Source organism: Polypterus senegalus, chromosome 9 (genome assembly GCF_016835505.1).
Source record: "Polypterus senegalus isolate Bchr_013 chromosome 9, ASM1683550v1, whole genome shotgun sequence".
NCBI lineage: Eukaryota > Metazoa > Chordata > Cladistia > Polypteriformes > Polypteridae > Polypterus > Polypterus senegalus.
The window spans coordinates 47,997,008-48,024,777 of record NC_053162.1 but is presented as its reverse complement, the minus strand read 5'-3'; the positions used below and the strand labels follow the sequence as shown (position 1 = coordinate 48,024,777).

Here is a 27,770-nt window from a genome sequence, read left to right as displayed (position 1 = left end):
TCTGTTTACATTTGTTTACATTTTGTAACTCGAGCACAGGCAAGGATTAGATGCCGAGTCAGTGAGTCTAACAGTCCTCCAAGCAGAGAGGGATTGCCTGTGACGTAACAGTGAGGTTTGTCGGCATTAACAGCTGATTGTCGCCCTCTACATGTTGACTTTTTTCGACAAGCGCCCTCAACCCCTCCTGTTGACAAAGTCGACATCTGCCCTAAAAGAGTTAAATAATATTTTCAAAACCAAATTAAATTGTTTTAATTTTAAGAGTCATTCTAGAAAAATCGTTGTATTGTTAGATATGCTTCCTGCTGGGCAATGTTTCCTTTCATAATTCTGGAATTGAATTTTGGTCAGCTGCACATTTTGGTAGCTGTGGGATACCCACATTGATGTTTAATTTTTTTTAGTCCTGGAACATGTGTTAGTGGTGGGGCATTCCTCCTGCCGCTAGTCTCAGGACCCATTTTCCTAGATGATATTCCTACTTGATTGATCACCGTAACAGGCTCTCTAGTTTACCCAATTAAATCCTGCTTATGTTCTTAGGAACCATGGTTCCCCCCCCCCAGCATCTTGTATATCCTCCTTAGTCGCAGCAAGAAACTTTACTTTTCTGACTCCTCAACCAGGTTCCTTAATGCCTTCATTGGCTTTACTCCTGTCACTTTCGCTCCCCTAAACAAATGCTGGATGTATGTTTTTACAAAATTTTGCCAATCTACCTCTACCACATAGAAGGCCTTCTTCCATTAACTTTCCCTGCCGTCTGTCTCCAGCCCAGAACACTTAACTTTTACTCTCTATTGCCCTTTGTATTCCTTCCTCTAATAGAAAAATGATCTCAATCATAATTATCTTTCTTTATTCTGGTTAATGTAATTTTGTTGTGAAACGGATTAGAACATAACAATCTAGACGAGAACAGGCCATTCAGCCCAACAAAGCTCTCCAGTCCTATCCATATAATTCTTCTAAAGTCAAGTTTTGAAAGTCCCTAAAGTCTTACTGTCTACCATGCCACTAGGTAGCTTATTCCAAGTGTCTATGGATCTCTGTGTAAAGAAAAACTTCCTAATGTTTGTGCAGAATTTACCCTTAAGTTTCCAACTGTATCCCCTCGTTCTTGATGAACTCATTTTAAAATAACAGTCTCGATCCACTGTACTAATTCCCTTCATAATTTTAAACACTTCAGTCATGTCACCTCTTAATCTATTTTTGCTTTAACTGTAAAGGTTCAGCTTTTTTAGTTTTTCTTCATAATTCATCCAATGTAGCCCTGGAATCAGCCTGTATGCTCTTCTCTGGACCGTTTCTAGCACTGCTATGTATTATTGGTAGCCAGTAGACCAAAACTCACACAGTATTCTACATGAGGCCTCACCAGAGCATTATAAAGCTTGAGCATAAACTCGTTGGACTTGTACTCCACACATCATACTATATAACCTAACATTCTATGTGCATTCTTAATGGCTTCTGAACACTGTCAGGAAGTTGATAGCTCAGAGTCCATTACGACTCCTAAATTGTTCTCATAAGGTGTACTTTCGATTTTAGACTTCCCATAATGGTTCAGATATTCTCTCATATCCCAGTTGTTTACCTGAGCAAGAATTGTTTACTTGTTCCTCGGCATGCTTCTCTGTGCTACCCCACCTTGCTTGATAAAGTTGATTAATTGGTTTTGAGGAATGGGTAACTTTTGCTTGACTCCATTCTGCCTTCTCCAAAACCTCCACTAATCTTTAAATCCCGGGATCATGCTGCTACCTATACTGATCTTGTGACATTTTAACATTTAACAGCATTTATTTTTTAACAAATTTTTTATATGCAGGATATTCTTCAAAATGCATTACAAAAGGTCAAAAGAAACAGGTACAAGAAAAGAAACAAATTAGGAAAGAATAAAAATGAAGCTGTAAATCACCATGAATTTATAGCATAGATATATCATTTGTAGAAAAGTAGAGTCCTTGTATAAAATATCATATTATAAGTCTCTAAATATAAGAATGATAACATGAATGGGAGGACAGAAAGAGGGGAAAAAAAAAAGCTTGAGGTGGTAAAGGGGTTCCAAAGCCAAAAGAGCACCCAGCCCCCACAAGACATTTTACTCAACAAATGTTCTTAAGTCATTCCTCATTGTTTCCAGGATTTGTTCCAGAGCATTTCAGTGTAGTGGGTCTCGTGGACAGCTGGTGCACTCACCTTCCATTGAACAGTGCCTTGATCGGGCGGTGGCGGTGATGCCAAGCTACTCCAACACAGAGAAAACTAGAGATTAGTAAAGATAGCAAATTCATGAAGAATATAATTCTACTAGACGTTAAGCCCGTTACAATAACGGGCACTAGAACATTAGTGCATAAACATTAGTAGGAACAGTCTATATTAAATGGTAAGGGACCTTGACCTCATTCTGTTTCTTGTCTTATTTTTTTTTGTCAAAAATATTTTTGCAAGAAGCCTAAAGTTAAATAATAAAATAGAAACGTATATGACAGTACAGTAAGTATAATTAATATTGCCTTAGTGTAAAACTGTAACAATCCGTAAGACATAATATCTGAAGAAGATATTTAGGTAAAATGTTCTATTTTTTTACCTTATGAAATGTTTCTATACAATTTCATTATAGACAACATTTCTTGTAAATATTCTGTCTGAGTTTGGCAACAGTTTGCCTTGTTCATTAATCTCTACAACCTTGATAATGCAACATATAAACTGACTGTGGCTGAATACTGGTTCTGGCAAGTAAATGCCAACTTTTTCTAAGGTTTGCTCTTCTGAGTCTTTCTCTTTTAGCGTTTTTCTTTTTCTTCAATCGATCTATTTGCTCGCATTTTTCTTTGTCTTTCATCCTTTCTTTTGTTGATGTTTACTTGTTGAGCTGACCGTTCTTCCAGGAGATGTTGCTTATATAGGATTTGATTGTCTGTGTCCTTTTTTTTTTGGGTGGCATGTTGTTAGTAGATACGTCTGTAATATTTTCTCCTACAGTAATACTGGCTTGTATGTGGCTGTAATATGCATCACTGTATTGTGTGTCATTAATTTTCTTTCGCAGTAATACTGGTTTATATTTCCGTAAAATGCCTGTAATTTTCTCTGACAGTAATACTGGCTTTGTTATCCGTAATATGACTAATTTTCTGTCACAACAGTTGGCAGTCAGCAGAGTGTCCCCAGCAACTAATGTAATGTGTGGCGTGCTTCTTATAATCATGCCTGTGGCGTCTCCCCAGCAAGTACTGTGCAGTTCTCCAGTAAGTATTTTAATCTGTGGGGGCGTGCAGCTGATCATTTAATGTGTGGCGTCTCCCCAGCAACGGATTTTATGTGCGTGGCCACGACTACCCAATCAGCACTCTCCCCAGCAATGGTGTCCTTTATTTCTTATCATGCGTGGCCGTGGCAATACCATTTACCGTGTGCCCAGCTCCCAGTGTGTGTGCTTTATTTGCTTATCATGCGCGGCAGCCACTAGGCCATTCACTGTGTGCCCAGCTTACCATGTGTTTGTGTCCACGGTCCCGAGCGCATGGGCGGGGCACGGTGTGATGTGTGCCGCGGCCCACGCATGTGCACTTCACCAGAAGACACACACACACGGACACCTGGACGCACACAGGGGTTTTATTAAAGAGGATGCATATTTTTGGTGCATAACAGCAAAAGGCTGCCTCACCACATATTTTTATGCTTACCATTTGGAATAATAAGCAAACTGCTATTAAGATAGTCCAGGCTGAAACACTGCACAGCTCCCACTCGTCATTCTATATAACCAATGTTTTTAAGTCTTTACACATGATTTGTAGTCCGCCCTCATTTAAGCCTCACAGATGGCTGCACAGTGTCTTGTTCAGGTTGTTGTGGCTAAGAAAAACCCAGCACTGAAACATAGACAAAGAAAGTAAAGAAAATTTCAGATGAGTAAGGATGAGTAATTCCTTGAAAAATGTGATAATTCTATGCCGGTGTAGTCTGTTTGGAATAGAACTACAAAAAAGCCAGTTGTTGGTTTTTTTTTAAATGATCTATGGTTTTATGATTCATGATGTTAGCTTGGTGTATCTCTGTTGGTGAAGTATTCCAGATTTTTGGTGCATAACAGCAAAAGGCCACCCCTCTTCTTCTTTTATTCTTAGTTCTTGGAATAATAAGCAGACCTCTGTTAGACAATCATGCAGCTCAACAGGATTTGCTGGAGTCTTGCAGTTGAAGCATTGCAGATTGAACATATACTTTGGAGCCCTACCACTGGCCAAGGTTGCTGGGACTCAAGAGTAGATTATAAAATGACATAATCAGGAAGTTGTGCCTAACCTGTTGTATCTTCCACAAATCTTTCCAGCATGTCAAGCAACTCCGCTGATTCTGACCAGTTGTCTTGATTTTATACTGACCAGTTCCATTCTGCATGCTTATGAAACCACCATCTCTTTTTGTCTGCTTTCTAGAAGCCGAGGACAACAGCATGAGTATCGCCCACATATTGCAACCTGGTTATACTTGCATAGTACTTACTACTACCACAGTTCCATAAAAGTTGGGATGCTGGGTAAAATGTAAATAAAAACAATGCAATTATTTGCAAATCTCATAAACCCATATTTTATTCACAACAGAATATACAAAATATATATGTTGAAATTGAGACATTTTACCACTGTGTGAAAAATATTACCTTGTTTTAAATTTGATGGCAGCAACATGTCTCAGAAAATGATGGGACGGGATAACAAAAGGCTGGAAAAGTAAGTGGTACTAAAAAGAAAAAGCTGAAGGAACATTTTGTGACTAATTAGGTTAATTGGCATCAGGTCATTAACATGACTAGGTATAAAAAGAGCATGTTAAAGAGGCAGTCTCTCTCAGAAGTAAAGATGGGCAGAGGTTCACCAATCTGAAAAAAAAATTGCATCTACAAATTGTGGAGCAATTTCAGAATAATGTTCCTCAACATAAAGTTGCAAAGATTTTCTTATCTACAGTAGATAATATCATCAAAAGATTCTGAGAATTTGTGCACAAGGGATAAGGATAAAAATCAATATTGGAGGCCCGTGATCTGCAGGCCCTCAGGCAGCACTGCATTACAACCAGGTATGAATCTGTCATGGAAATCACTGCATGGGCTCAGGAAACTTTCAGAGATCATTGCCTGTGAACACAGTTTGCCATGCCATCCACAAATGCAGGTTAAAGTTCTATCATACAGAGAAGAACCCATGAGTGAACATGATCCAGAAATGCAGGTAAGATGGATTACGGCAAAGTGGAAAACTCTTCTGTAGTCAAGTGAATCGAAATTTGAAATTCTTTTTGAAAAATTGTGGACGCAGCTTCCTTCGGATTAAAGAGGAGAGGGACCATCCGGCTTGTTATCAGTGCTCAGTAAAAAACCCTGCATCTGTACCTATGGAACTGTAAATGCTGAAATGTGTATATATAGGTTTTAGAGCAACATATGGTCCCATCCTGATGACATCTTTTTCAGGGAAGCTCTTGCCTATTTCAGCAAGACAATGGTAAACTGCATCTATTACAACACCATGGCTGTGATATAGTTTTGTTATAAAAATACACTTTAATTCTTATGAAACTAATTAGAAAAGTAGATCCCATTAATTAATTAATTTAAATTAAGTTCTTCAACAGAAACATGGGGGGAACAAATGCAATTTGTTAAATATAGATTTTGACCATATATATATTTTTTTCTTCATTCACAGAACCGTAGACACAATAAAATTAAAGTAAATTATTAGGTAGTGTGATGGTGTGTGGAACTTTAGGGTCTTTCAAAACTTCACTTGATGTTATTTTGGAAAAATTATACATTTAGGATTGGCAATCTTTATTGGGTTGAATGTCCTGTTCTTCTCAATGCTCTAATGTAATTTCCTGATTTTTTTTTTTCTGATATTATTCATTTTTTTTATTCTAGACCGGATAATATACTCATGTTTAATTGTGAGTACAGCGATCCCCCCGCTATATCACAGTTCAGCTATCGCGCCCCCACTACATTGCGGATTTATTAATACAGTGGTACCTCGGTATACGTCTGCTTTGGAATAAGTCCAACTTGGTATACGTTCTGTTTAGAGGCAAAATATTTTGCTTGGTATACGACCTTTGTTTGGAGTACGACTCGTGTGCTAGAACAACATGTGTGGTATACCGGGCGCGCGCCTTCAAAAAAAAAAAGTTTTAACCTGTACAGTAATCCCTCACTATATCGCGCTTCGACTTTCGCAGCTTCACTCTATCGTGGATTTTATATGAAAGCATAACTAAATATATGACGCAGATTTTTTGCTGCTTCGCGGGTTCTATGGACAATGTGTCTTTTTACTTCCTGTACATGCTTCCTCAGTTGGTTTGCCCAGTTGATTTCATACAAGGGACGCTATTGGCGGAAGACTGAGAAGCTAACCAATCAGAGCACGCAGTTAAGTTCCTGCGTGCTGAATGCAGTGTTAACCAGGAAGTCTCGTCTCGCTCATTCAGCATCAACGTGTTTCACTGTGTAAAGAGTTAACTTTTGTGCTCTTTTGTGTTTATCTTTGTGCATAGTCAAGCCCTTCATTATGGCTTCAAAACGATCTGCTACTGCTTCAGGGGCCGTGCCCAAGTGCAAATGGAAGATGTTAATGATTGCCGAAAAGGTAAACGTTTTGGATTTGTTGAAGGCTACGATTCTTTTTATTTAAAAAGTAGGAAAGGAATATAAGATCCACGGCCGCAGTGTCCTTTTAACCAGGGTGCAAAACGAGTTGTAAGTGGATGTAATAAGGCAGTAGTCTGGATGGAATCTGCTTTAGGGATTTGGATTGAAGACTGCCAGAAGAAGAACGGCAGTGCTTCACATTTGCCTGAAGAGGCTCCTTTGGAAGAGCTGTAACGCTCTCCTTTGTTGTGCAGTAAAATTAAACTCATTGTTATCAGACAAGTCATTTTCATTTATTTCATCTAATTGCTTTTGTATTTATGTATTTTAGTATTAAGCAGTGTTTATTTTATACAACCCCATCAATGTATTATATGCCAATAACAATAGGATTTTTTTTTCATGGGAACAAATTTAATAATTTTCCCATTATTTCTTATGGGAAAAATTCGTTTGGTATAAGTCCAAGGATCTGGAACGGATTAAGGACGTATACCAAGGTACCACTGTATTATTATTACTAGGAAGCTTCTCCCCCTGCTCGCTTCGCTCGCCCACCCCCGGGTTTGGTTTACCAGATAAACAATTTTAAAGAGATTTTTTTCTAAAGAGATTATTTTCATGGGAATTGTTACATATGCATTATTTTCATTTTTACTTTTTTGTAAAGAGAATATTTGTCCTTTTTTTGTGGGACTTGTAACACTGCTTGCGTTGTGGGGGGGAGGGGAGTCTGAACGCATGCTAAAGGGATGCGATCGGTTCAGCTGGTGTCTTGCTGCTGGCCAGCTGTGTGTTGTGCTTGTCGCGCTTTCCATCAATCACTTAAAAGCCTGTACAGCAGCTGTCATTTTGCCACTTCGTGTCTCTGCCGCTAGCGTTCTGAAGGAGGAGGAGTGGAGAGTTGGGGGAATCTGTGAGGGCTGAATGCACGCTGGCTTGCTGCTGCTGCCAGGCTGCATGTTCTGCTTGTTGTTTTAAGAGCTGGGAGCACCTGAAGTTTCTCTGCCAAAAGCATTCCAACAACTATTAGGTTAGATGTCAGTGAACTTGTTTAAAATTGTTTGTAAGTAGGGCGTGACGTGCAAAGGTCACCGTCTCATGGGTTTTGCTTCCTAAGGTTGTAATGTCTAGTTTTATGTGTCATCAAAGTGTCTCTCCGAGATGATTTGGTCTCGATCGCTTAGCTCAAACCGCTCCACCCCCCTTCCCGGGGGCACGCTACACTCCTGCCAGTTCGCGTCTCTCCCGCTCGTCTTGTGGGGGTGGCTAAACTCACGCTAAGCAGAAGGGGTTGGATCAGCTACTGGCTTTGTGCTGCTTCTGTCAAGATGCCTATTCTTGTCACTCTGCGCGTCAATCATTTAAAAGCCTGTATAGCAGCTGTCCTTCTGTCACACTACCTTGTATTACGTGACCATTAAAATGTCTCTTGCGGGATGTCAAATTGTCTTCTGAGAAGATCAAGCCTCGTCTCTCTGCCAAGAATTTTTTTTATAATAGAGAGATGTTTCTCATATCCCTAGCACGAGATCCACATATCATATATGTTTACAAAGTGTGTTTTAATAAGTTTTCATGTGTTTAAAGTGTGTGGTTTTTTTTTTTTAGGCTTAAAAAAAAAAAAAAGTTTACTTTATATCGCGGATTTTCACCTATCGCTGATGGGTCTGGAATGTAACTTTCACGATAGGCGGGGGATCACTGTTTTGAATACATTTTACTGTTACGTTCTTCCCTCCTTCTTCCAATAGAATTCCATTTTGGAGGTTTCTAGTCACTGGTGCTGATCAGAACCAGGAACTGAAGATGTGGTGTACAGTGTCTTGGACCTGCTTACAGACAATTAAGTAGGTGTTTTAGTTATAGTTTATTTATTTCCTTCTTTTGCTGCTTTTTAGAATTACACTACTGATATATTTATAAATTAGTTGTTTTACTTGGGTAAATACAGTATTTGATAAATCATTGCTAGTTTCTGTGAGTTTTATTTCAAATGATGTATATACTTTTTGTGTAAGTAAAATGAGTGTTGATTTAATACTCGGTATGTAAAATTTCAGCTTCACTGTGTTGATGGCGATCTTGCATCCAAAGAACTCTGTGCTTCAACCTCAACTGTACAGAAGTTTTTTTTTATGTTAATATAATGGCAGTGTTTTACTTAAATTTTAACCTTTAAGTTTTCATGTAGCAAATGAAAGCAAAAATCTTAATTCCTTATTTTAAGAATCTTCTCAAGTGAATATTGAAGAAAGTTAATAAAGTGATTATAACCAGACTTCATTTGGAAACAAGGTTGAATGTCCATATGCAGGCTTGACAATTGTTCATATTTTAATAAATATCTTTGAAACCTTCTGTGCCTTGATTCCAGTCAACTTGCCTGCCCTTTGATGAAGATATTTGTTTTTTAAGTTACTTTTGGAATGTGTTAAAAGTAACTAGACATATCAAACAGCAGTTCTGTTTAGGTAATCAGCAGTGTCTTTAACTGGGGTTACAGCAGGTTGCTGAACTGTAGCACATTTTTGTGGTTAGTTACAAGTTTTCTTTGTTTATTTGTACAAAATATTGGAACTAATAAACAAGCAGCACTTTGCAAACCATCACATAAGCCCTTTCAATTTACCTGTTTTACGGGATGATGATGTAATAGACTGTTTTTTGACAAATAATCCAGTCATGCTACTTTGAGTAAACAAATTGCTGCAATTGGTTCCTAACTGTACGGCTACTTAAGATGAAAATATGTATGTACACAGAAATTCAGGACAAAGCAAAAACAAAACATGTCCAAGTTGACTTATTTTTCTTTCTGTCTCCTATACAAATGACACAAATTTATTAACTGTATTTTCCTTATTAATTGTTCAGACGTCAAAATTGTTCAAAGAATAGCCAAAGGAAACTGAAGTCAGGCTTTAAATGTGTTAGAAAAATGTTTGTGTACTGGCTGGTTACAACAACAACTTTTATTTATGCAGCACATCTTCATTCATGAAATAGCTCAAAATGCTTTTCAATAATAGATTTTATAAAAGAAACTGAAAAGTAAAGAACATTTGTAACTGGTTATGTAACCAGTAGAGAATCAAAACATGCACTTAAATAACAAAACTATAATCAGGATGCTGGAGACTGCTCGGACCCCACTGGGCATTCTACAGTCCGCAAATGTGTCATTCAAAGGATAATTCTTTTGGAGCTCTCTCATCTTCCCAGCATCACAGTTTTTCATAGATTTCAGCAGAGGAGGTTTATTAACTACAGAGAAAAGCCTCTTTGATCTAAACCTATCCGGATGGTGTTGCCTCTGTGAGAGGTACAATTGTTTGGTGTCTAATGAATTCTGATAACACCAGTGCTTTGCAATTAAGAGATCTTGAGTTATTACAATATTGGCTTTCAGGGGTTTATTGTGCACAGATCCATAACCAGAGGTTATTTTGGCATATTGCAAAATTAGCATACTGTCACTGAATAAGACGGCATATTCCTGAACAAATGATACCGGTGAACTTTTCATTCGCAGCCTGGCAGTGCCAATTACTTGACTCGTGATGGAAATATTTTGGGCACCACCCAATGCCAGTACCTTTTAGGACATTTCAGTCTGGCCATTTGCTCTGAGCAAACTGTTTAATATAAATTACTTTGTCACAAGAGTAATTTAGCATTGTTTAGAGCAATACTTATCTGACATTAGCAGAGAAGGTGAGACTGGTGGGGGTAGATGGGCGGCAAAAAATCCACAAAAAGCAAAGTAGGAGATATTACAAGATGCAAATGAAGGTAATTACCAGAATTCAAAGGTTCCAACATACAACAACATACATGTAATGCTTGGTGTTACAGGTGTGATTGCCTCAGAGCCGCAAGCCCAGGTGGATGTACACATCAGATCAGTCATTTCTCAGTCAGTTTTTTTAAATTTTATTTATTTTATTACAATCATTCCATACAAATCAATAAATTTTTACAAAAAATAAAATTAAGAACAAGTCAACCCCCACCCCTGAGAGAGAGCGCAAGGCAAACGGCGTAAAATTTAAGGCTTGTAGACATACCTAAATTAATAAGTTTGATAAGCCAATAGAGATGCATGCAGAAGACAAAGAGATACAGAAGTAATTGCTTCATCTGTGCTTTCAGAGCTTATTTTAAAATATTACTGATTAGATCCTGCCATGTTTTGAAAAAAATCTGTATAGATCCTCTGAGTATTTGATTTTTTTCAGATCATTTCTCAGTCATGACCAGCTGAAGCATGTATAGAAGGAATCCACAGCAATCCGGCATATCCATTATAATCAAGGAGACAGAACAGCCACAGCTCCTAGATCTCCATGGTGCAAAGAAAAAAAAAATGTTCTTAAATCAGGCAGAAGTGGACAATTAAAAGAAAGTCTCGTCCAGTGAAACATAAAGATTCAGTTGTCCCCAAGGCTGAAAACCCAGTCAAGGCATAGTCCATAAAAAATAAACCCATGCAATTTGAGTCAATTTCATGAATGACCTATACATAAAAATAAAGTGACAGAAGTGCAAAAATGATGATTTTAATGAAAAATGTTGTTAATAGGGAGGAGCGACAGAAACATGCGTGTGCCAGTGTCGCCTCCACTACAAAGTCTGTAAGTGAAAAAATAATCTTAGTAATATGTTTAATTTGTGATGTGAAGTTTATCTTTGAATCTAAAATGAAACTTAAATTCTTTACTTTCAGCCATATTTGTAAAGCCCAGATGGTCTATTTTATTTCCAAGGTCCTCAGTTTTTCACTCTGAATAATTATAATTTATTTTTCCTTGTTTATATTACTCGTCTATTCGATGATTTAAAGTTTTAAGGTCATTTGGCATTATCGATAATAAATCTGTGTCCTTTGCATAGCTATGGTAATTAATGTTATGTTAAGAAATGATCAGACCTAAAAGGAGCATGTAGATTAAGAAATAGGGACGCCAAATGGATTCCTGTGGCACACCATACATCATGTCATTGGTTACTGATGTGTAGTTGCCATAACTGACAAAGAATTTTCTTCCAGTGACATCAGAATGAAAAGAACTCGTGGCACTACCAGTAAGGCAAACCCCCTGCCTAAGGCAGTCAATAAGAATGCTGTGATCAATGGTATTAGTTGTTGCTTTCAAATCTAATACAACAAGAACTGATAATTTATTTGTGTTGATATTAAGCCTTGTGTCTACTTTAACCAAAGTAGTTTCTATACTGTGATTTGGTCTGAAACTTGATTGATAATTATCCGCAGTAGAATTGTTAGTCAAGTAGTCATGTCATTGTTGAAAAACAACTTTTTGTAGAAATTTACCTAAAAAGACATATTAGAGAGCGGTTTGAAATTTTCCAATACAGAAATGTCTATTTTAGTTAAGACCCTGGTTAACTGAAGATAAAACAGTTTTTACTATATCAAATACTCTAGTTACTGAGTCAGATATTTTTAAAACAGCCTGTAGTGACTACATCAATAACAAACATGGATAGTGTTAACTGAATAATTATTCATCAAGATCAGTCAGGCTTATTTTAGTAAAGGAGTTTAATTACTGTGCTCACTACATTGAGGTTCAGCTAAGATTGTTCTTGAAGTCTTTTGCATCCTACTGTACATCTTGTATACTTCATTTAGAAAGGATGCTGATGGTTTAAACATCTGTTCTGCCTACTAAGCTGGGTCCAAAAGACAATCGTCAACTGATAATGGAATTTTTGGATTTTCTGTGGTGTCATTTATAATTTTGGAATAATACAACTGTCTATCAGATGGAGCAAAAATATTGTGTTTGTTAATGTGATTCTTCAGTATTAAATAGTGGGTTGCTAATTTACAATAAACTTCAATTTATGCCTAGCCTTAGGATATCCCCCTTAAAGTTTCCAAAATTAAGTGGAAACCAGTTAATTTTTCATAATATTGTGCATGAAACATTATAGTATTTACAGGTTAAAAGAAAAAAAGTGAAATTTTCCTAAAATGTGTTAAATTTTACCATCAACAGGTTTTCCTCTTTATGTGACACGTTATTTTTTCATGTAAGCCAAATACCTTTTGTGAAAGAGGATAAAAAATCATTTTGTATACTGTATATGCGGCGGTTTAGGTGTACTTAAATCTTAGTCAGTCTTGGTATTGGAGGGGGTTATGTAGTCTGATATCTATGGTCAAAATAGAATCCCCATTACTGCCTTGAAGTCCTTCACCCCTTTTTATATTTATCTCCATTGTCAAAAAATAGTACTGTACATTGGATTGGTTTTGTAAAATCATATATTGGAATTTGGCTTGTTAGCTTGGATATTTGTGCTTTTTTATTATCTAGGGAGAGCTTTCCCTAGTCAATCATATATTGGTGATGATAAAAGTAAAGTTTGTTTGGAAAGAAAGTGTATATTTACTATAGTATTTAGAGCTGGATATCTTCCTTCATTTTTGTTTTTCAGTTTTTCGCCAGAGCCATTCAGCTCTGTTCTTCCCAGCCTTAAAGTCAGTTTAGATCTGTCTGCTGAATACTTAATTTTGAGCGATGTACAAAGGAAGGTAAGTATGAAAATGCATTTTTCTTACAGATTTTCAGTCAGAACATTTTTTTTCTATTGTGGTTATGGTGGAGTAGGACAGTCTTTTTTTTATAAATTTAACTAGCAAAATACCCGCGCTTCGCAGCGGAGAAGTAGTGTGTTAAAGAAGTAATGAAAAAGAAAAGGAAACATTTTGAAAATAACGTAACGTATATACATCTACATATACACACATACATATATATATATATATATATATATATATATATATATATATATATATATATATATATATATATATATATATATATACACACACACACACAAATACATATATACATACACACACACATATATAAACATATATATATACATATACATAGATATTAACATATATACATATACACACACTCATACATATACATATAAATATATATACACACATATATATATACACACATATATAAACTGCTCAAAAAAATTAATGGAACACTTTGAAAACACATCAGATCTCAATGGGAAAAAGAAATCCTCCTGGATATCTATACTGATATAGACTGGGTAATGTGTTAGGAACGAAAGGATGCCACATCGTTTGATGGAAATGAAAATGATCAACCTACAGAGCCCTGAATTCAAAGACGCCCCAAAAATCAGAGTGAAAAAATTGTGGCAGGCTAGTCCATTTTGCCAAAATTTAATTGCAGCAACTCAAAATTGTACTCAGCACTTTGTATGGCCCCTGTGTTCTTGTATACATGCCTGACAACATCGGTGCATGCTTCTAATGAGATGACAGATGGTGTTGTGGGGAATCTCCTTCCAGATCTGGACCAGGGCATCACTGAGCTCCTGGACAGTCTGAGGTGCAACCTGGTGGCATTGGATGGACCAAAACATAATGTCCCAGAGGTGTTCTATTGGATTTAGGTCAGGAAAGTGTGGTGGCCAGTCAATGGTATCAATTCCTTCATCCTCCAGGAACTGCCTGCATACTCTCACCACATGAGGCCAGGAATTGTCGTGCACCAGGAGCCACTGTACCAGCATAGGGTCTGACAATGGGTCCAAGGATTTCATCCTGATACCTAATGGCAGCCAAGGTGCCTTTGTCAAGCCTGTGTGACCCTCCATGGATATGCCTCCCCAGACAATCATTAACCCACTACCAAACTGCTCATGCTGAATGATGATACAGGCAGCATAATGTTCTCCATGGCTTCTCCAGACCCTTTCATTTCTGTCACGTGCTCAGGGTGAACCTGCTCTCATCTGTAAAAAGCACAGGGCACCAGTGGTGCATCTGCCAATTCTGGTATTCTATGGCGAATGCCAATCGAGCTGCATGCTGCTGGGCAGTGAGCTCAGGGCCCATTAGAGGACATGGGGCCCTTGGGTCACCCTCATGAAGTCTTTCTGGTTGTTTGGTCAGAGACATTCACACCAGTGGCCTGCTGGAGGTCATTTTGTAGGGCTCTGGCAGTGCTCATCCTGTTCCTCCTTTCCCAAAGGAGCAGATACTGGTCCTGCTGATGGGTTATGGACCTTCTATGGCCCTCTCCATTTCTCCTAGAGTAACTGCTTGTCTCCTAGAATCTCCTCCATGCCCTTGAGACTGTGCTGGGAGACACAGCAAACCTTCTGGCAATGACACGTATTGATGTGCCATCCTGGAGAAGTTGGACTACCTGTGCAACCTCTGTAGGGTCCAGGTATCGCCTCATGCTACCAGTAGTGACACTGACTGTAGCCAAATGCAAAACTAGTGAAGAAACAGTCAGAAAAGATGAGGAGGGAAAAATGTCAGTGGCCTCCACCTGTTAAACCATTCCTGTTTTGGGGTCATCTCATTGTTGCCCTCTAGTGCATCTGTTGTTAATTTCATTAACACCACAGCAGCTGAAACTGATTAACAACCCCCTCTGCTACTTAACTGACCAGATTAATATCCCATAAGTTTCATTGACTTTATGCTATACTCTGATTAAAAGGTATTCCTTTAATTCTTTTGAGCTATATATATATATATATATATATATATATATATATATATATATATATATATATATATATATATATATATATATATACATACATACATACATACATACATACATACATACACACACACACAGAGACACACACACTCACTCTCTTTGGGGTGCGAGCAACTGTTGCTGAGGGCGCCAGAATCCATCAAGGAAGAAAAATGAAAATCATTATTTGTACAAAATCTTTATTTATCCATTCCTAAATAAATAAATGGGCAGGCTATTTCGTATCAGTGCAATATGCTCTTTGTTAAAACGGATGACTCCCGCTCTTATGCGCAAGTCTGCGTGGATATTATGAACTATCGTATCTGTTCAAGTTCTATTTAAATTTTAAATAGAAGGAATTTTTATTTAGTCAACAGAAATATCTCTGGTAGGAATCTATACTAATAAAAGGCAAAGCCCTCACTGATTGACTCACTGACTCATCCATAATTCTCCAACTTCCCATATAGGTAGAAAGCTGAAATTTGGCAGGCTTATTCCTTACAACTTACTTACAAAAGTTAAGCAGGTTTCATTTCGAAATTCTACACGTAACGGTCATAACGGTCGACAGCGTCCGCCATGTTGAACTTTCTTATTTATGGCCCCATCTTCACGAAATTTGGTAGGCGGCTTCCCTGCGCTAACTGAAACCGATGTACTTACTTATTTCAATGAGAGAATGGAAAAGGTACGTGCCATCTCCGGGCATGGAAACCACCCGGTAAGTGACAGTTCTTTGATCAATAGTGATCACCTCGATAGACATGGTAATGGGGGTTGGAATGATAAAGGAAATGGGTACTTGAAAAATGTAAAGTAAGTCTAAAATACCTATACAATAACTATAATTGTAATAAACAAACAATAAAACAGTGGAGAAGCTGTGGATTAAACAAAAAGGCTGTAGTTATCAGTAGGGAGACGTGAATCTTGTGGCGAAGCAAGGAAGGGAATGTAGAGACCGGAGCGACGGACGGTCTTCTATAGGCAGGCAGCCAACAACATGGGAGGCGTTGGGATGGGGGGACCCAACGCCACCTCACACGGTCACCAAGCTGCAGGCTATGGACGTATATATGTACGTAAAGTAGGATTCAGTTACCGTTGGGAACCCGTGTACCAAATTTCTTGAAGATGGTCCCATAAGTAAGAAAGACTGTTGAAAAGTTCAATATGGCGGCTGACAGTGGCATCATACCACCGAAATAAGTACGTACATTGGTTTCGGTTAGTGCAGGGAAGCCGCCTACCAAATTTCGAGAAGATGGGGCCATAAATAAGTTCAACATGGTGGACGTTGTTGACCGTTATGACCATTACGCCTAGAATTTCCAAATGAAACCTACTAAACTTTTGTAAGTAAGATGTAAGGAATGAGCCTGCCAAATTTCAGCCTTCTACCTACACGGGAAGTTGGAGAATTAGTGATGTTGGAAAGTTCAATATGGCGGCCGACAGTGGTGTCATACCAATGAAATAAGTACGTACATCGGTTTCCATTAAAAGTTCAATATGGCGGCCGAAAGTGGCATCATACCACCGAAATAAGTATGTACATTGGTTTCGGTTAGCGCATGGAAGCCGCCTACCAAATTTCATGATGATGGGGCCATGAATAAGAAAGTTCAATATGGCGGACGTTGTTGACCGTTATGCGTAGAATTTCGAAATGAAACCTGCTTAACTTTTGTAAGTAAGATGTAAGGAATGGGCCTCCCAGATTTCAGCCTTCTACCTACACGGGAGGTTGGAGAATTAGTGACTTTTGAAAATTCAATATGGCCGCTGACAGTGGCGTCATACCATCGAAATAAGTAAGTACATCGGTTTCAGTTGGCGCAGGGAAGCTGCATACCAAATTTCGTGAAGATGGGGCATAAATAAGAAATTTCAACATGGCGGATGTTGTTGACCGTTATCCACCGTTATGACCGTTACCTGTAGAATTTTGAAATGAAACCTGCTTAACTTTTGTAAGTAAGCTGTAAGGAATAAGTCCGCCAAATTTCAGCTTTCTACCTACATGAGAAGTTGGAGAATTAATGATGAGTCAGTGAGTCATTCGGTGAGTCAGTCAGTCAGTGAGGGCTTTGCCTTTTATTAATATAGATTCTTTTGTTAAAGCATGCAGCTTTCTGGATTTGCTGCCACACTATCTGTTCTTTTTAATAGCTGCAACATACTTTGGAAGCACACATACAAGTTGGGGTAGTGTCAGTATTTTCGAACAGTGATAATCTATTTTAAACCCAAAAATACACAGAAATACACAATCGGCTAACAATCTGAACTGAACAGACACTGCCAGTACTCTTGTTCTTTTTTCATACAGTAGATGCATGAAAGTAATTAACAGTTGCCATGTTGTTATAACAACTTCTGTTTGTTGTGTCAGTGACAACTACTGATTGTGTTTTGTATAGCAGTAGTGATGACTTACTGAAAATGTAATATATTTATCCTGTCAACAATATATTCAAGAAAGTAAGATAAACTTACTCGTACAAAGAAAAGTGGCCAGTCAAGTATGACCGCGAATGCATTATTCAAAGCATTGCAAACATAATTGTATAGTTATAAAAATAAATTATTATTGTGGTAATTGTTTTGAGTACTTTTGCTTGACAACACAAGTTGTAACTAGTCAGTGGCCAAAACATCTCCTTTATCTTGCTGAATCATTACAAGACCAATGTAGGTTTGTCATAAAGAGCATGAACTAACCATGCAGAGAAATAAGGTACTTCAGGGAACCTTTAGTAAAATGTGAAGGGAACAAGATGGAAACTAGGCTTAGCCAAGTCTTTCCTAGTAGCTAGTGGTAAAGATACATAAAGTTAGAAATAGTCTCAAAGGCACTCACAGTAACCTACTAGGATTCTTACTGCATTAGCTTGTGTCGGCAGTAATTGAAAGGTGGTGCATTTTCTTTTTTTTGTTTTCCCCTTTTATATTGAGGCAGTTTGCAGATCTGTAATTTTGTTTATGTATATGGGCTGTCAATGTACAGTTTCTTTCATGCCATTTTTTACCCTAGCACTTTCCATGTGGTCCAGTCTTGAAAGTGAACATCAAAAGCATGACCAAAGTGCTTTTAAAAGAGTTAATTTCCATAAACAGTTTTTTAAATTAAGTAGTGCTTAGTTATTATTCAAGTCAAAAATATTTTATTTCCGTCTTTATTTTTTTCATCTTCTTTAAAATCCATATTCAACCTCTTGTGTTAATGGAAATTGTACTTTTAGGGTGTGTGTCTCGTTTTTCTCTGTTCCCAGGTTTTGTATGTCATGGAACTTCTGCAAGACCAGGAGAAGGGCAGAGCAAGCTTTGTGTCCATCTCTGAGTTTTTACTTACTCATCCAGTCCTAAGCTTTGGGATCCAGGATGTAAGCCGCAGTCGTCAGCGACACACAGAGGTCCTGTCAGCAGAAGAGGAGAGTGAGAGCGGAACTTGTGGTTGGTAATCAATCCATTATAAGAACATAAGATACTTTAGGTTTTAGATAATTTCACTTCAAAATGAAATCAAATGGATTGTGCAGTGCTTAACATATTTGTAAACCTAGGTTCTCTTACTTATGGTCTTGAAATGTAAATCTGCAAAAATAAACTTTGCCGTTATATACCAAAAATAATCGGAATAGAATGTGTTGTCCATCCAGTAAAATAACTTTTAGGAAAAAATGTTTTTTGAGTGTAACAATAATTTTGACTACTTAAAATTTCTAGCTTATACAATAGATCTAATTGGTCAACTAAGGAACATGTTTCGTTACCTCATGCCCAGTGATGTGTAGATTCAAGTGTACAGTTTTTTTTCTCTTTTTAGATATAAGCTTTGTGTGATTGTTTATTTGTTTGCAATGACCAAGTTAAAGAGACCTATATACTCAAATGAAAGCAACCTATGTATATTTCATTTGAGTGTGTGTATACATACATACATACATACATATATATACATACATGTATGTATGTATGTACATATGTGTATATATATGTATATGTGTATATATATATATATGTATATGTATACAGTAATCCCTCGCTATATCGCGCTTCGACTTTCAGCTTCACTCTATCGCGGATTTTAAATGTAAGCACATCTAAATATATATCATGGATTTTTCGCTGGTTAGCGCTTTCTGCGGACACTGGGTCTTTTAATTTAGGTTACATGCTTCCTCAGTTTGATTGCCCAGTTGATTTCATACAAGGGACGCTATTGGCGGATGGCATAGAAGATACCCAATCAGAGCATGTATTACATATTACAGTATTGTGTGTATATATATGTATATGTATATGTATATGTATATATATGTATATGTATATATGTGTGTGTGTGTGTGTGTATGTATATATATATATGTGTGTGTGTATATATATAATAATATATATATATATACATATATATACATATATATATATATATATATATATATATATATACACATATATATATATATATATATATATATATATATATATATATATATATATATATATATATATATATATATATATATATATATATATATATATATATATATATATATATATATATATATATATATATATATATATATATATATATATATATATGTATATATATATATATATATATATATGTATATATATATATATATATATATATATATATGTATATATATATATATATATATATATATATATATATATATATATGTATATATATATATATGTATATATATGTATATATATATATATATATATATATATATATATATATATATATATGTATATATGTGTATATATATATATATATATATATATATATATATATATATGTATATATATATATATATATATATATATATATATATATATATATATATATATATATGTGTATATATATATATATATATATATGTATATATATATATATATATGTATATATATATATGTGTATATATATATATATATATATATGTATATGTATATATATATATATATATATATATATATATATATATATATATATATGTATATATATATGTATGTATATATATGTATATATATATATATATATATATGTATATATATATATGTGTATATATATATATATATATATGTATATATGTATATATATATATATATATATATATATATATATATATATATATATATATATATATATGTATATATATATATATATGTATATGTATGTGTGTGTGTATATATATGTGTGCACAATTATTAGGCAAGTGAGTATTTTGACCATATCATCATTTTTAATGCGTATATTCCAACTCCAAGCTGTATTAACTTGAATGCTTATTGGATTTAAGCACGCCAGGTGATGTGTATTTGTGTAATGAGGGAGGGTGTGGCCTAAGGAGATCAACACCCTATATCAAGGTGTGCAGAATTATTAGGCAGCTAGTTTTCCTCAGGCAAAATGGGCCAAAAAGAGATTTAACTGACTCTGAAAAGTCAAAAATTGTAAAAGTCTTTCAGAGGGATGCAGCACTTTTGGAATTGCTAAGATATTGGTGTGTGATCACAGAACCATCAAACATTTTGTTGCAAATAGTCAACAGGGTCGCAAGAAACGGTTGAGAACAAAAGACGCAAATTAGCTGCCAAAGATTTGAGAAGAATCAAACGTGAAGCTACCAGGAACCCATTATCCTCCAGTACTTTCATATTCCAGAGCTGCAACCTACCTGGAGTGCCCAGAAGTACAAGGTGTTCAGTGCTCAAAGACATGGCCAAGGTAAGGAGGGCTGAAACCCAACCACCACTGAACAAGAAACATAAGTTGAAACGTCAAAACTGGGCCAAGAAATATCTGAAGACAGATTTTTTCAAAGGTTTTTTGGACCAATGAGATGAGAGTGACTCTTGATGGACCAGATGGATGGACCTGTGGATCAGTAATGGGCATAGAGCTCCACTCCAACGTGGAGGTGGGGTACTGGTATGAGCTGGTATTTTTAAAGATGAGCTAGTTGGACCTTTTGCATTGAAGATGAACTCAAAATCAACTCCCAAACCTACTGCCAGTTTTTCAAGACACTTTCTTCAAACAGTGATACAGGAAAAGACCATGATTTTATGCAGGCCAATGCTCCATCACTTGCATCGAAGTCTCCACTGCGTGGCCAGCCAGTAAAGGCCTTAAAGATGAAGGAATAATGACATGGCCCCTTCCTCATCTGACCTAAACCCTATCGAGAACTTGTGGGCACTTCTTAAACGCTAGATTTACGGGGAGAAAAACAATACACCTCTCTGAAGAGTGTCTGGGAGGCTGTAGTCACTGCTCCACAAAAGCTGATCGTCAACAGATCAAGAAACTGACAGACTCCATGAATGGAAAGGCTTATGACTGTTATTGGAAAGAAGGGTGGCTATATTGGTCATTGATTGATTGATTTATTTTTTTGAAATGTCAGAGATGTTTATTTGTAAATTTTGAGGTGTTTGTTTATTATTCTCACTATAACAGATGAAAATAAACAAGTGAGATGGGAAAATTTTCATTTTTCCTTTAGTTGCATAATAAATCTGCACACTAATAGTTGCCTAATAATTGTGCATATGTATTCCCCTGATGATGTTCACACTCACATTTCCGCTGTGAAACATTCAGGTTTCAGGTTTATTAACATTTTGGATTGACTGATAGCACTGTGTTTGTTCCATATTAAAATTAATCCTCAAAAATACAACTTGCCTAATAATTCTGCACTCCTGTATATATATATATATATATATATATATATATATATATATATATATATATATATATATATATATATATATATATATATATGTGTATATGTGTGTGTGTATGCATATATAGATAGAATGATTAGATCAAGTGTTTTGGAGGATTCTACACTCATGCCATTTCAAAATTTTTTGTTTATATATTTGGACAGTTATGAATTTAAAAGCACTCCTAACACTTTACCAGAAAAAAATCTGTTGTGGTAGTCTACATTACTACACTACTGATGTTAAAAATAATAATAATAATGGACATATTTTGCTCAGCTGGAAAAATCCTGATCTGCCCATCTGTGAGAAGATGATGTTCTAAATCAGGGGTGCCAAAATACGTTGATCACAATCGACCGGCAGATCGGAAAGGTAGTGCAAGTAGATTGCGTTGCATTTAAAAAAATATATATATATTTTAAATGTTAGTCTATCACATTTCCTCCCTATGGCATTTGCCACTTAATTGACATACAGGGCGGCCAGTCTGAGATCTCTTTTCTTATAACACACTGGTCATCCCGCACGCACGATCAAACGCACGAGCTACTGCAAATCTATCTAAGTGATCTAGTTAGCCTTCCAATTTATATCGACTAAAGAAGGGATTTAAAAAAAAAAAAAAAATTGTTGGTAAAGGGCTGGATGTGGAATTGGAAGAGGAGTTTTTCTCTTACAATGTCACAATCGAAGTGCGTTTTTCTGTGTCTATCTATCATTGCTATTCCAAAGAAGGAAAATGTGGGAAAGGCACTTTCAAACTATTCATAAAAACTACGAAAGCTTCCGAAATGCGATCTGAGAAAGAGGAAGGAGAGGGAACTAAAATCACAGTTAATTGGACAGCCGTCATTTTTCACTTGGCTGAAATCAAAAGCAAAGGCAGACACACAGAAGCATCGTTCCGGGTGAGTCACTTGATCATTAAGCATAAGATGTCCTTCTAAGATGGAGAGATGATAGAAGATGCATTGATCATTGAGGCAGATGGCTTGTGAGAAATTCCTGCTGAGATTTCAAGACCCTTGGCCGGAGAAAAATGAGTTTTTCCTTTTCATTAAACATGCAGAATACAAGCAACTTAACGATCAATGGCCGCTAGACTTGGCATTTTTTTTCCGTTCTGACCAACATGTTGAATAAGCTTAATTTACAGTTGCAAGGAAAGAGAAAACCATGGTCAATATGATTAGCTCTGTTAACGCTTTCAAATGAAAAATGCAACATCTGTCCACAAAGCTGCACCGCCTTGATTTGGGGAACATCCCAAATCTCGCATCAGACCTGGGGACGCAATGGAAGGTGTGTGCGCAACTTGTCAACATACGCTAAACAGAGCAGATTGAAAATTGTTTGTCAAACTTTATCTAATTGAAAAACAGTAACGAGTCGAGTGTTGCCCAATGTAGCGGAGTAAGAGTAGCGTTTCTTCTTCCCAAATGTACTCAAGTAAAACTAAAAAGTATGGTACAGTAAAACTACTCTTAGAAGTACATGTTTTTAAAAAGTTACTTAAGTAAATATAACGGAGTAAATGTAACTCGTTACTACCCACCTTTGATACTTAATGTGTGTATGTGTATATTTGTTTATTTATAGCATTTTTAATGAAGGTAGATGATTTTGACCTGGTTATTTTAAAAGTAGCTTGCAAGCCGAAAAACTGTGGGCACCCCTGTTCTACATTATTAAATTGGAAAACACCTAATTCTTTTTACAAAGATTTAGAATTTGTCAGCAAATAATATTTTTCTAAAATGAGCATGCCAAGTTTGTGCTAAAATTTGCTGTTCTATTCTATATGATAAACCATTTATTATATAGCTTTCTGAGTTGGTTTTGGGTGAATTTCATGGTTTGCCACATATTGTACTTGCTATGTTATTTATTTTTTAAAATTGGATTGTGTTTTGTTACTATGTTTTAATCTTTAAAAAATAAATAAATAAAATTGGCTATTGCAAGTTTAAATGAAACCTTTTTAAAATTAAATGGCTTTTTAAATTCTAATATCAGAAATAATGGAATAATTCTGATAATCGTACGTTGTGATGAACAACAGTAATGTTTTATTTCATCCAAGTTCTTATGAAACATACTCCTTTATTAGAGAGAGCAGCAACACACCCGGTCAGACTGGCAGGAAGTCCTAGACTTAATGAAATACCTTTATCAAGCTTTTTTATCCACTTCCCTTGGTTGGTTTTAGTAGGAACCATATATCTTGTTTTTGCAATGGGAAGAATATTGACCTCTGTACAACAATTGTGCAGAATATTATACAATTGGTGTCGCATTTTTATTATAATATTTAATTTGACTTGACAAGTACTGGTTACAAAATTTAGTCAAAGGACACTATCTGAAGCAGTGAACCAGGCAAGGACAAGGCAGGGAACTCATTTGAAACAGTCACATACAATTAGAAATGTGGGGAATAATTGTTCTTATTTATTTTCTTTTATAGCCCTAATGTTTTGCACATCTTTGAAGTAAATTATAACTTAATACAAAATTCTTTTTACACATGTTCAGTAATAGTGCAGAGTCTATCCCAGCAGAACTTGGAGCAAAGCAGGGCCTGTTCATGTACGTACCTACACTTACACAGGGCCTGTTAAAGAGTTAACACTCAACCTAATGTGCATATCTTTTTGGTGCTGTTGGGAGAGTAAGAGGAAAATCTATATAGAAACAGGGTGGACGTACATGCTTTACACAGACCAAAACAGAGTATGAAGTTTAAACCATGCATTTTGTATCTGTAAAAAAGCAGTACTGCATACCGTGCTTGTGTGCTGCTCCGGAAATAGCTTATGCTCTCTTATTAGATTGTACAAATGTCTTTTATTTGGTGAAACATAAAAATCTCAGTGCAGTGGTAACTAATTTCCTCTGCCTAAATGAAAAAATATTACTTGAAATTTTTGCTGCAATACCATGTTAGGACATGGCTAGAACTTCTGATATTAATTAAACAAGATGTGATTTTCTTTTTTCCATTTAAATTGTATTAGTTTAAAACTGCATAGACATTGTAAGTCAATTAATTCTTCACTATATTTAAAATATTCCTCAATATGTTTAAAATTCCCCATACTCATCAAGGAAAAATTATGCTATGAAGTAGTTAGTTAGTCAAGGGATTTTTTGTAGTAGCCTTCCAAGTCATTAAAATCTTTTTGTAAGTGAAAATTTGCATTTCTCATTTTTTAGTGAGGACATTTGTGTTTCCCATTAAAGAATTCAAAATTAAACTGCTTAAAGGATTGCATTTAAATTATTTTTTTTTTATAATTCTCTTTAATATTTTAATTTTTTCAAAAGTGTAGTGAGTAAAAACAAATTTAAGTGCACTGTGTACATGTAATTTTTTATGTACCGTAGATCCCGTTTATATAAGCCGAGAATTTCGTCCTAGATTTTTGGCTTGGAGTTTGGGGGTCGGTTTATACAACGAGTATCGTTTCAGAGTCAAGATTGCCAGCGTAATGCCGGTTTTGCCGATAAATACGGAAGTAAATAATGACAAAACCACAGAGCCATCGTTCAGATGAAGAAGTAACTTTGCATGCTGGTACTTTAAATTAAATAAAGAATTTATTCAAAAAAGTGTTTTAGTTGTTGTTTTTATTAATAAAATTTATAATAAATTATCGGGAAGTTTAAAATAAAAATTTTTGTTTTGATTTACGATCAACATCTTGCGTTACGACCCGGATGCGTAACGCGTATCGCTAGCGATTGTAAACAAACAACCAAGAGCGTTAGTAGCGTCAGCCGGAACCCAGATGCATGTGTTTGTGGATGTAATTTCGGTCATTGCAGTGATTTACCTATATATATATAATTCATTAAGACCATGCAAGCAAGACACATAATTGCTAAGGAAGAGATGGTAAAGAAAGCGATCACAATCGAAACAAAGATGGAAATTGTGTGGAAATATGCGAGTGCTGTTCGTGTGACCGATCTCGCTAATATGTACAGCATGTCGAAATCCACCATCTCGACAATTTTACAAAGAAAAGATTTGCATAAGGAGGCTGCTCCTAAACAATAACCACCTTCCGTTTCATTCTCCTCCTCCTGCCATCCTGCAGCCCAAAGATGTCAAATTAAATGGTGAGTACAGTATGAAATTGTTGTTTCTAGAATAGAATGCCTTTTATTGTCACTATACACATCTACAATGAGATTAAAAGCGGCTCCTTCAGTGCAGAAAAAAAGTTCTGTATAGGGCTTGTATGGTTGTTTTTTTAGCCTTAGCATAATGCCGGATCTGCGGCCCTGCTTCTGCTTTCTTTCCCTCCTCCGTCTGTGTCGCTCTCCTAGACCCGACAGCAATCCATGGAGAGCCCGCTGGTCTTGCTATGTTGTCTGGGATGTTGTGCGTGTGATGAAAAACACTCGAAACAGATGTCTGGCTCCGGACACCGATGTCTAGAAGGTTCTGACGGGTGTAGCGGATGTTCGCCGAACCGATCGTGCACAAACAAGGAAAAAAGTACAAAAACAATAAAAAGTGCACTGAAAAGAGGAGCCCTGAGCTGCTGCGACCATGGACGCTGCCATGCACCTAGCTTGTAGGCTAGGCACTTTTTATAACTTTTTGGTTAGCACATTAGAAAAATTATTGGTGTTTTGGTAAATTATGCACATTATACATCCCTTTTTTATTATGAAAAGGTTAAGTAAGTGTTGCAGTGGGAGGTTCGGAACGCATTATGGGTTAGCCTTCGCGAACGAATTAAGTTCGTAAGTCAAGGGTCCACTGTATTGCGTATTTAAGTTAATCAAATTTATAACGAGTCTCCGGAAATCCACCCGCCGATGTACCGTATTTGCGAATATAGTTTCAAGACAAAGGTTTTATTTTACCAAGCTTCTCCTCAATCACTTCCTGGTTTCCATCAAAAATGCCGGCAGTCTCAAATTCTCGCAGATAAACATGATAAATATACCTGAAGAGACACTTTTAAGGAAATTTAGAACATTTTTGCTTGGAGAAGGGGGTCGGCTTAAATACCAGTCATCGGAAAATACATGTAATTTAGTAGGTAGAGAAGGGGGTCGGCTAATATACCGAGTCGGCTTGTATTCCGGGATCTATGGTAAATGGTTTTATTGGTTTTCTTTTTCTTGAAATGCTTTTTAATAATTTAGTTTGTGTGATGAATGATATATATTTTTCTTTTTTTATTCCATTACAGAAGGAACCCAAGGTTCCACTGAATCCAAATCAGGCATTCAAATAAAGTTATATTGTGTGCACACAAAGTAAGTAATGCTTTTTGTACAATCCTAGTTTATATTATATTGGCTAGCTGGTTGCACGTTGTGTCACTGTTAAATGTTAACATTTTATTGGTGATCCCTTTTAATTCTGTTTTATGCATGACAGCTACAGCATTTAATGTGAAGTTGGCATGATTTCTTAGTATTCTTCCTAAAATGCCTGTGTATTGCTAAATGGAAGCCATCTTCTTGCCAGCTTGGCTGAATATCTTCTCTTTTTCTATATATGTGAAGCTTATTTGATCTTAGTAAATTTTCTCCTAAAATATATAGTTTTTGTTCTTGTCTTGCCTTTCCTATTAAACTGTTCCTGCTTTTAATCTTGAATACAGGCACTTTGTCTCATTTACCTTCTTTTTTTCAATTCAATATCTGAACATTTTTAGCAAATACATAAACATGTGTAACGTGTATATTTTTGT

General features: G+C 36.1%; 1 protein-coding gene across 1 annotated transcript in view; it reads left to right on the top strand.

Moving 5' to 3' along the window:
• edc4 (enhancer of mRNA decapping 4) overlaps window positions 1–27,770 on the top strand; it is a 113,047-nt gene that overhangs the window by 33,875 nt on the left and 51,402 nt on the right. The window contains exons 10-13 of the mRNA XM_039763082.1: window positions 8,446–8,541; window positions 13,163–13,259; window positions 18,558–18,738; window positions 27,264–27,330. Of these exons, the coding sequence (XP_039619016.1) occupies window positions 8,446–8,541; window positions 13,163–13,259; window positions 18,558–18,738; window positions 27,264–27,330 (441 nt within the window). The remainder of the gene's footprint in view (window positions 1–8,445; window positions 8,542–13,162; window positions 13,260–18,557; window positions 18,739–27,263; window positions 27,331–27,770) is intronic.